This window comes from Vitis riparia, chromosome 1 (genome assembly GCF_004353265.1).
Source record: "Vitis riparia cultivar Riparia Gloire de Montpellier isolate 1030 chromosome 1, EGFV_Vit.rip_1.0, whole genome shotgun sequence".
Taxonomy (NCBI): domain Eukaryota; kingdom Viridiplantae; phylum Streptophyta; class Magnoliopsida; order Vitales; family Vitaceae; genus Vitis; species Vitis riparia.
This window is the reverse complement of record NC_048431.1, coordinates 22,906,265-22,917,587: the sequence shown is the minus strand read 5'-3', so window position 1 is coordinate 22,917,587 and position 11,323 is coordinate 22,906,265. Positions and strand designations below refer to the sequence as shown.

The following is an 11,323-nucleotide window of genomic DNA, read 5'->3' as shown; positions in this document are numbered from 1 at the left end:
GATTTAGAAGCACTGAGAGAAAGAAATTAATAGAGACAAAAAATGATAAAAACTATTCTTTATTTAATTAACCATGAAAAAAGTTGTAAAAAACAAAAATCCAAAAAAATCCATGAATTTAATTAGGTTGAAACAAAGGAGTCTAAATATGGTTTCTAAGTAATAATACAAATTTGTTATTTTTAGTTACCCATCTTTTTCCATTTTTGCTTGAAAGAAAATATCCTTTAAGCTCTAGCAAGTCTATTGAACCTTTATTCCATCTCTTCTGCATGGCATTTTCTTCCATGTATTAAGCAACTCTTTGGCTTAATTTTCATATAATCTAGTAGTGACCATGTATATTTGCACACTCCTGGGCTTTGGGATCAAAACCTATGGAGAATGTGGTCAGAAATCCATAATAGAAATACTTCTGTATCAATCTTATTATTAATTTCCTACTTTTTTTTGAATCAATAAAATAAAAAATATTTAAAGAATCCAAATCCCCAAAGAGTCACAAGGGGTTTTTCAAACCATTTTTTGTTTTTATTATCTTCATCTTCTTTAAGTATTTCTAACTTCGAATTTTCTTGATTCCCATCCAGATAAGAAGTTTCATAAACTGGGCTATTTTTGTAGCATGTCTCTTTAAAGTGGAATTCATCCTTTGTTTTTTCCTTTCCATTTACTCGGATCTCTTCCGTTTCATCGATTTTGTCCGGATCCTCCTTTTCTTCCGAAAAAAGGGAAGGAGAAGGATCTTCTTCGGTGGATCTCTCTTGTTCCTGTTTAGTTCCCTTCGTTTCGGAAGTTCTTTCTATTTCTACATCTGTTTCTTCCTCACTTTCCCCTCTTTCTTCCGTTTCTGAGGTTTCTTTCATTTTCTTAGTAAGAATGGGTGACGGTATTCTGCCTAAATAGTAGACACAGGTAATAAATAAGAGAATACTAAAGATTCGAGCCATAGAATTTCTCAATTCTGACACAAGGTACTTATTAGATCGAATAAGTACATTAGATCTAATAGAAGGATTTTGCCGTATCCAGACTAATACCAATCCAACCCATTTCATGAATAAAATGTGACCAATTAACCAACCAACAAAACTACTTGTTACAAATAACATCTTGTTGTTGCATCGAAACATATAAATGTTGACTAATCTGGCTAACATTGAACTTGGTAAAATGAAATGGTTTAATAATTGAAAAATGAGATTATTCAGGAATACACATTGAATGCTGAGATTACGCATTGAATTTCTGGTAGTAGATCCATAATCAAAAAAGTGTTTGTGATTGTTCCAGAAGAAATGAAACAAAAGATACGGTAGAGCTAGGACAGTTATTGTATGAGGTCTACCCAATGCTAGATGCAGAGGCGCATAATAGATCGATATGAACATCATGAGCTGTCCCGTAATAAAACCAGTTATTGCTGATACCTTCTTCTCGGTTCCTTCTTCTCCTTCTTCCATAACCTGAGCTCGGAGAAGGAAGAGATAAGAGGGCCCTATGGAGAATGTGGTCAGAAATCCATAATAGAGAAGGAAGAGACAAGAACTTGATTAATTCGTTACCTTGTAATTTTTATTTTTATTTTCAAAATTGAAATGGATGACCAAGATCTCATTTTGCACATCCAATAGTCTCAAGAAATTCTAAGGTATCTACCCATGCTCCACTACTGTAGAATTCTCCAAGATGATGGCAACATGCCAAGCAAGAGCATAACTAAACAACACTTCATCGTTAATATCCTTTCCCACCAAACTAACCTTAAATGAAGTTCTTGTCAAACTAACCCTTAACTAGTAGCAACTAGCTTTTAGAACACTCCATATTTAGCCAAATGTGACCTTGAAACACAATCCTAACACTCATATTTATATTCCATCTCATGATCTCTCCTTTGTTGGACACTAATTTTGCCAAAAATCAAGTGGACCAACCATATCATAGCATGTCTTTTTGTTTTTCTTGATATGCCATAGTGTCACAGCATTTGGATATAGATATTTATCTTTGAGCATAATTTTGGGTTAATCAAATGCACATGGAACATAGATGTCTGCTCTTACTAAGTGCCAAAAAGATGGTTACTAATGTTATCTCTTGGTAAGTACAACATTATATACATTTCAAAGAGAGATAATTTTAGTACTTCTATGACACGATGGATAAAATGTTTCATTCGTAATAGCTAGGTTGAATGATCTTTTAGACCCATTGAAGGTGTCACATTTGTTACAATGCCTTGATACTAATACATATGCATAAGTTGAGACTAGGACTAAGGGTCTATATAGATATGACACGTCTTGATAGTGAAGTTAATTTTTCTATCATGAGTAATTTGAAATTGGTTTGAGGGTATTAATTTGGTGATTAGATTTACTCATTCTACCAGGGCAAATTGACATGTATGAAGGTCATTCGGATCGAAGTCAGAGGAAGGAGAGACCGTTGTGTCTATCATATATGTGTAGAGTTAATACTTAAGTTTCATCTGTTGTCAAATGAAAGAAAAAGAAATTCTCTCTCGTATCATTTCCTCCCCTATGGTTCTCTTAAAATCCTTCTTGTCTTTTACCATGCTCCATGTTTCCCCTGAGATTCTTGGCACCTCATCATCTCATATGATTGACATCTTACAAATAAAAACCCCACGTAAAAAACACTACCTCATCTCACCCTCGTGCTCTTGCCACCATTATTAGAAAATGGTTGAACATGAAGTTCCTTGAAATGATCCATGTAAAGAAAAAAAATATTGATCATATCATTCAAAAAGAAGATAATTTAGTCATGTTATGTGGTGATCCACACTCAAATTTCATCAGCATGAATGCCTTGATACCTTAGACCATTGTTACCATGCATGTTTACCATGAAACAACTGTGGGCCAAAGTGGACTGAGAGTCTGAAATGCCTTCGTTATTTTCAATTCAATGACGCCACTTCTAGCCTAGTCGGCTTTAGAGGGAATATGGTTGGAGGGAGCTTCTTTCACCTTCCCAAATTTGGTCTGGCGGAAATGCCATTCAATCACTTCAGGGCATAAGTATTTGAATAACGTAAGCATCCTATACCACTTTGGCTCAGTCACATATCTTTCTCCACGGCATATGGCATCTACAATCACCTTTGCAGCTAGACCCGCTCTCATTTTCGGCAGTCCTGTAGGACTAATAGCCTGTCCACCAAGTTCATTTACCCAACAATCAGTGAACAACTGTACTGTGAGAACAAAGCTTAACACATTGTATATATAAGCTGTATAAATGGAGTAATAAGTCAGTTTAATTGCAGTAGATGCTTACTTTTATCAGGTTTGGTGCTACTATGACTTCTCCATTCCCGGATACGAGCTTCCCTTCGGTCATCTCACTCTCTACAAAGCCGAGAGTTACTATCGATACTGTCACCTCAGGATCTAATTCACCTCTCAAAGACTCAAAGAAGCCTATCACCGCCGCTTTGCTCGACTGCAGACCGCAAACAAAAAACCAAGCAAATTGAAACAAAGGGCATTTTAGCAAGAGATAAAGTGTGCTGCTATATATGATATATGGAGTTTAGGCAATTGTTTACAGTATAGAAGCTCATTGATGGAGGCTGCACAAGGGCACTAGTAGATGAGTTGACAACAATCTTGCCCTTAGTCTTTCTCAGGTGAGGAATTGCAAAGTAAGTTGGATAAACAGAACCCCAGTAGTTCACATCCTGTTCAATGAATTCATTAAAAAAAATAAGAGAAACAAATTGGCCAACAACACTTTATTCACTTGTTTTTGAAGGATATTACCATCAAAGATCCTGAGTTGGTAATATCGGTGATCTCTTCAAGTGCACAGACACTTCCAATCCCGGCATTGTTCACTAAATGATTCACTGTATACCAAAAAAATATTGTAAAAAAACAAAGCATGGAGACAAAGGCCATAGGCACGGATAATCGTATGGGAAAGTGTGACAATACTTCTTTCTGGGTTCATCTGATCAGGAGTAGTAGTTCATCTTTGTCATGCTAATAACTTATTAAATGATATACTATTAGAAGTTCTCATCATGTAATTAGTATGTTTATGACACAAGTCCATGAAAATAATTTAACTAAATTGTTTGATAAACTAGTGCATTACCTTAAAAAAATAAAAGAAATAAATTGAAGTTTTTACTGTGCTAAACTTATTCTAATATACCCAAGTAGATAAAATGTTCAAATTACTTAGTACCACTAGTTTATTCATGCAAGTTCTTTCACATGCCCAAAAACTATATATTATTAGTTCTATTTTACAAGTATTTGATAACGGTAGGTGTAGATAGAATATTAAAGTGAGATGTTTGGGAGTGATTTGGTAAAAGTGTTTTTAGCCATTAGCTTTTATCATTTTACCTTTTTATTTTTTATTTTTTTTATTTGAAGATATTTTGGGAGATTTGTGGTATACTAGTCCAAAAATTACAATTCCCTAATCTTGGTTTGGATTTTGACTTTTTTATTATTTAAAAATCAATTAATATCAAGGTAGGTTGAAATTTTTATAAAATTCAATATCACCGTTACTTGGGTGACTCGTACCGAGACTTTGACTCATGAGCAATATTGTTGTAGTGAACTATTACCCTTGGTTCTAATAAAAATTGGATTTTAATCATCTCATTCAAAAACTAATTAATATTTAATAAAGGTAGACCAAATCTTTAGAAGGTTCTATATTACTAGCATTTGAAAGACTTATCCCTATACTTAAAGAATGATATTATTGCACATTGAAAAACTTCACTCAAGAGGAGAAAATATAGTTTAATCTTAAATGATGTAAGTTTTATTTTCTTATTATTAAATAAATATTACGTAGTGTTCTATTTGGTAGTGATTGTCAGCATTTCTACCGGTAGAACTTTAGTTAAAAACACTCTCATGGAAAATCAATTAATATTTAGATATAATTCAAGAAGATGTTTTAAAAGTATTTTTGTCTTGTGATACATATTAAGAAGTGATTTTTTTGGAAGAAATATTTGTAAAGGTGTGAGTCTAAAAATCACTTCAACCCTCTAATTAATTTTTGAAAATATTTTAGAACTTTGCCAAACATCTAGTTTTGTAAGGAAGACTTTTGACAAGCATTACAAAATGCATTTAACACTCCAAGAAACATTCTTGAAGAAATCATTTCAAATTGTTCGACCTATCACTTGGTAAGTTATTTTACCAAAGGCATAGATTAGTTGATGTGTCCTTGGACATAAAAACATGACAACTGGCATACCACATAGTGACAATTTTAGTTGGCTACCGAACATGGGAGCTAGCGTGCCACATAGAAATAATTGTAATTAATATTGTCCTTTCGATGAGTACAAATAAAAGGTAGAATAGAAGAACGGTTTAGAGAACATCTCTTTGTCCACTATGATCTTGAAGAGATATTTATGTACTGTTTTTTGTTTTATCTAATACTTAATTGTTATGCATTATACTACATCTTTAACATCTTTCATTTTCTACTTAATTTCCTTCCACGTCAAACTTAGCTACTCACTAACGACCATTCTGGGAAAAACCAAAATTTAATTATTTAAAGTAAAAAAGGCCAAATTTGCATTTTAAAGACACATTGCTCCCCTTGAAACAATTTTTTTCAATTTTGCCCCTCTACCATACATTTCTGACTCCACTGATCGATAGAAGATCGAATCAAAGCTCAGTTTAAATTCATCCAATGATGTTAATAGTATAATTCTAAATTGATAATTACATTAAATTATTAAAATCAATCAAGGTAATTTTGTATATTTGCTATCATTAAACAATATATTTAAGGAAAAAAGAAAAAAGAAAAAAGAAAACTTACGTTTACCAAAGTGGTTGATAGTATCATCAATAGATCGCTTGCAGTCATTAACATTTGATACATCGGCACGAAGCGCAAGAACATCAGGAGAGCCGAGGCCACGAGCCCTGGCTGCAACCGCTTCCAGCTTCTCCTTCCTTCTCGCAACTAGCGCTAGACACGCTCCCATTTTCGCATATTCATAAGCCATATGCTGAGTAAAAATAGATATATATCAGCAGAAACCGAGTCAAAAACTAGAATGAAAGAAAACCCAAAAGCGAAGAAGGATAGTGGATCGTGGGGTTGGGATCAACCTCTCCGATTCCCGATGAAGCACCGGTGATGAGGACAACTTTTCTGGCCATGTTCTCGCTGGAGAAGCGACTGGAGATGGAAACAACCAGTCGGAAAATGATGAGAAAGGGTAGGATGAGACATATAATGGCGAAAACTAAAGGCGTCAGCACCAAGTTGATGGCCTTGTGAAGAAGATGGTCGAGTTCCATGGCTGATGAGAGAGTGATTTGAGGGGCGCAGGCTAATCCTTTTAGAGATGGCAAGTACAAGTAACGATGATAAGACGATATAGGTAGGCTCGTTAAATTCGGAAAAAATAATAATAATAATAAGTTGATGAATGTGAAAAATCTGGATCCTATCTGGCAACTATTCAGCAATATTAGGCAGTTTTGTAATTTGCATATCGTATATATGTTCCCAATTTTGTAAAAAATATTATATAGTATGTAATTAAATACGTCGGATTTTCGGAAATTTGATTATGGGACTTTGGAAATAACGGTTGACTTTTGTTTGGTGGTGGTACAGCAAGACTAGTCGCTTTGATTGAAGTTCATGTTTGGATTGTAGTTTTAAAATGTTTTTTTTTTATTCAAATTCAGCTTTTAAGGTTAAAGAAATTTTTATCACATACAATATATAAGAGGTAAATTCACCAAAATAAAATTTAGCTTTTGGGGTTCAAGAAATAGACATATATAAGAGGACATGCACCTTTCATCGTTTTTATCAATACATTTTACATATGGAAATCATAGAGGAGAAGTAACGACATAAAGAGACCCATGAAAAAAATTGGTATTTAGGTCCAAATAAGATTATTATTTTTTGAATTGAGTATTATCTTTTCCTTTTTTGATGAAAAATTCCAATTTTAAAAAATGCAAATGAAGTGATTTAATGCATATACTACAAGGCTTTCCAATTTTATGAAAAATATTATATGATATGTCATTTATATATGTCAAGGTAAAATATTCAGAACATGACAATATTTTTATTAAAGTAAAAAAAAAAAATTTAGATTAAGTTTTTTCACAATATTACAATCTTAAACCAAAAAATTATTATAAGTCTAATTTAGAAGTATGATAACAATTAGAAGAGATTAACTATGACAATGGGATAGGAGGGAGTGAAGTCTTTAGCTTAATAGTATAGGTCAATCACTCATGCCCTTTATTTTAATCCTCTGAGTCAAATTTCATCATATTGAGAACTAATAGAGAAATTCACCGATTGTTTATCTGTACATTTTCTTACCTTGTGCAAGAACCATGACACATTTTGTAACCTTTGACATAGCACCAATGAAGGGCATATTATGTCCTTCATCATCAAGTTGCCCTGTCAATATATAAGTATCAATTTCAATACATATCTTATCTTATGAATCTTCCACACAGATCCATTTGACATTGTCAAACAAATGTCTTCAACTCCCATAATATCCAATGCTTTGCCATATACCAAATACACATTTCTATAATTCCTAAAAACATATTTCTTCATAATTTCTTGTGTGCAATTATGTGGAAAGACGTCCTTGATTCCAAAACCCAAATCAACAACATTGTCAACTAACAAAAGTAACACATCATGAATCCCCTCAGAGACTGCATTCAGAGCATCACTTTTGTTTTCTTTTTTCTTTTTTGGTGCCCTACGGTGCTTCTTTATGTGACCTATTTTCCTTCCAACACTCCACATCCTGCTTAAATTTAGAATTACTTATTCCATTTATTAACTTTAATCTACCTTTATTTCGGCTAGAATTTTTGTCATTCCTCTTGCCTTTGCTCTCAAGATTTAGGGCAGAACTCGATGTTGATGTTTCACCTAAATCAACTCTACGAACCTCCTCGACAAGAATCTAGTCTATGACATCATTAAAATTCAACTTGACACTACCTACAAAGTGGCTAATTGTTGCCCTCATAGGCTCCCAACTAGTTGGTAGAGACACTACAAGAATTAGAGCATGAATCTAATAATCGAAATCAATTTCAACAAATGATAATTGATTAACAATCATGTTGAACACATTGAAATGTGTTGCCATCGAAGCACCTTCTACCATCTTTAAATAAAAGAATTTTCTCATGAGAAATACCTTACTATTCACAGAGGACTTCTCATATATATTGGACAATACCTTTATCAATCCCATTGTTGATTTCTCCTTTACCACTTTATGAGCAACATTCTTTGATAGTGTAAATCGAATAACTCCCAACACTTACCTAAATTCTTATGGACTGAAGCACTTAAGACAGCTGTGTATATATTAAACCGAGTTTCAACCAAGGTTGTCCCAAATATGCCATTTGAGTTATTGAAAGGTTGGAAACCGAGTTTGCGACATATGCGCGTTTGGGGATGCTCGTCTGAAGTGAGAATTTATAATCCACAAGAGAAGAAACTGGACTCAAGGACTATTAGTGGGTATCTCATTGGATATGCTGAAAAGTCTAAGGGGTACAGATTTTATTGTCCATCTCACATCACTAGGATTGTGGAATCGAGAAATACTAAATTTCTTGAATATGACTTGGTCAGTGGGAGCGATCAATTCAGAAACATAGTTTCTGATATTGATCATACAGAGTCTCAACCTTCCACTTCAAGTGATAGATTGTTTATTGTTCATAACACCCCTCAAGTACAAACGGGTGTAAAACAAACAATCGCTGAAGTTCAACCAGTCATTGAAGTTCCACAAGCTGTTGACAACATTCTAGTAGATCAAGTTGATCAGGAGTTGCCTGACACTTCTGAACAACAAGTTGAACCTCATACTTCCTCAGAAGATATTGGTGCAACCTTAAGAAGGTTTACTCGAACTAAGATGTCAACAATTCCTAGTGATTATGTAGTATATTTACAAGAATATGACTACAATATAGGAACTGAAAATGATCCCGAATATTTTTCACAAGCCATGAGTTGTAAAGAATCAGAATTGTGGTACAATGCCATGAAGGATGAGATGAGTTCCATGAAGTGCAACGATGTTTGGGACCTTGTTGATTTTCCTAATGGTGCAAAAGTCATTGGTTGTAAATGGGTTTTTTAAGACAAAGAAAGACTCATTAGGCAACATTGAGAGATACAAGGTCAGACTTGTTGTAAAGGGGTTCACTAAAAAAGAAGGAATCGATTATACGGAAACCTTTTCTCCTGTATCTAAGAAAGATTCCTTGTGCATTATATTAGCATTAGTAGCCCACTTTGATTTGGAATTGCAACAAATGGATGTGAAAACAACATTTCTTAATGGAGAGCTAGAGGAGGAGGTTTACATGAAACAACCTGAAGGATTCCCCTCTAGTGATGGTGAGCAATTGGTTTGCAAGCTTAAGAAATCCATATACGGTTTAAAACAAGCATCCCGCCAATGGTATTTAAAATTCCATAACATAATTTCTTCATTTGGTTTTGTAGAAAATGTTATGGATCAATGCATATACCTTAAGGTCAGTGGGAGTAAATTTTGTTTTCTTGTTTTATACGTGGATGACATCTTACTTGGAACCAATGATAAGGGTTTACTCCATGAGGTGAAACAATTCCTCTCTAAAAATTTTGACATGAAGGATATGGGTGATGCATCTTATGTCATTGGCATTAAGATCTATAGAGACAGATTTCAAGGTATCTTAGGTTTGTCTCAAGAAACCTATATCAATAAAGTTTTAGAGAGATTTCAGATGAAGAATTGTTCACCTAGTGTTTCCCTTATAGTGAAGGGTGATAAGTTCAATCTGGACCAATGCTCGAAAAACGATCTTGAGATGGAACAAATGAAGAACATTCCATATGCTTCTGCAGTCGGAAGTCTGATGTATGCTCAGGTTTGCACAAGACCTGACATTGCATTTTCTGTTGGAATATTAAGACGATATAAGAGGAACCCAGGTTTGGACCACTGGAAAGCTGCAAAGAAAGTGATGAGGTATCTTCAAGGAACCAAAGATTACAAGCTTATGTACAGACGGACAAGTAATTTAGAGGTTGTTAGCTACTCAGATTCAGACTTTGTTGGTTGTGTTGATTCACGTAAATCAACATCTGGATACATTTTTATATTGGCCGGTGGAGCTATATCTTGGAAGAGCGTTAAGCAGACCTTGACTGCTACTTCTACTATGGAAGCTGAGTTCATATCTTGTTTTGAGGCTACTTCACATGGTGTATGACTTAAAAGTTTCATTTTCGGGCTTAGAGTTATGGATTCAATATCTAGGCCATTGAGTATATATTGCGACAATTCAGCTGCAGTCTTTATGGCGAAGAACAACAAAAGTGGAAGTCGAATCAATCACATCGACATTAAGTATCTAGCCATAAGAGAACGTGTTAAAGAAAAGAAAGTGGTTATTAAGCACATTAGCATTGAATTGATGATCGTTGATCCTTTGACTAAGGGCATGCCATCGTTGAAATTCAAGGATCATGTAGTGAACATGGGACTTAGTTCCCTTATGTAGTTTCTATTGTACAAACTCTTATTATGATGTTTTCTCATATTGATGTGCACTTTTATTTAATTTTGAGAAAATTCAACTTCATTGGACCAAGAATGAACATAAGGTTTATTCATTAAGTAATATTGCCACATAAAGTATAATGTTAGAAATGAGTATATTGTAATACATGGAAGGTAACACTCATTAAATAGATGACTTATCGTCATGATTCATGTATTTGTTACTTAATGGGGATAATTGATGGACTGAGATAGGACATTAGGTTAAAGTGTGGACAAAGTGGGAGAATGTTAGCTAATACACGTTCCAGCACTTCTAATGTGGTCCAACACTTTGACCACGTCCTCCACCATCTCTCACTTCCACTGTGGTTAAGGAGCACGTTCCACTAACTGCTCAACATGGTGGCAAATAAGAGCAATGTGGTATGATGGAAGCCATAGTTATATGGATCTAAAATGGTCCCGAACTTGTCTTTGCTATTTTTATCTTCAGATATACACCATCTAAAAGGAGAGATCAGAGTTTGGAAATCAACACTTGCACTAATTACAGAAAGCTAAACAGTGGTTGGAGGTAAGAATGATCCTAAATTCACTTTCATTTTTCAGAAATGATTTTAATAGTAGAAGTTTCGTATGCTTGGATTGATTATATTGCATAAAAACTTCTTACATGTGATGTATAAATACCTTGTA

The 11,323-nt window shown here is 34.2% G+C and overlaps 2 protein-coding genes across 2 annotated transcripts; both read right to left on the bottom strand.

Moving 5' to 3' along the window:
* Nucleotides 1-482: 482 nt before the first annotated feature.
* On the bottom strand, nucleotides 483-2,868 carry LOC117921287 (protein TIC 214-like; the record flags this gene model as incomplete). The annotated part of the gene is made up of 2 exons (XM_034839147.1): nucleotides 2,846-2,868; nucleotides 483-1,548 (listed from the first exon to the last, which is right to left on the bottom strand). Coding segments are annotated over exons 1-2 (1,089 nt in total), but the record flags the coding sequence as incomplete, so codon positions are not given.
* Nucleotides 2,710-6,396, bottom strand: LOC117923865 (11-beta-hydroxysteroid dehydrogenase 1A-like). Its single transcript, XM_034842367.1, has 6 exons — nucleotides 6,150-6,396; nucleotides 5,854-6,046; nucleotides 3,795-3,880; nucleotides 3,581-3,712; nucleotides 3,310-3,474; nucleotides 2,710-3,182 (listed from the first exon to the last, which is right to left on the bottom strand). Exons 1-6 carry the CDS (start codon nucleotides 6,339-6,341, stop codon nucleotides 2,955-2,957), a joined length of 996 nt encoding a protein of 331 aa, XP_034698258.1. The 5' UTR covers nucleotides 6,342-6,396; the 3' UTR covers nucleotides 2,710-2,954.
* Between the last annotated feature and the right edge of the window lie 4,927 nt (nucleotides 6,397-11,323).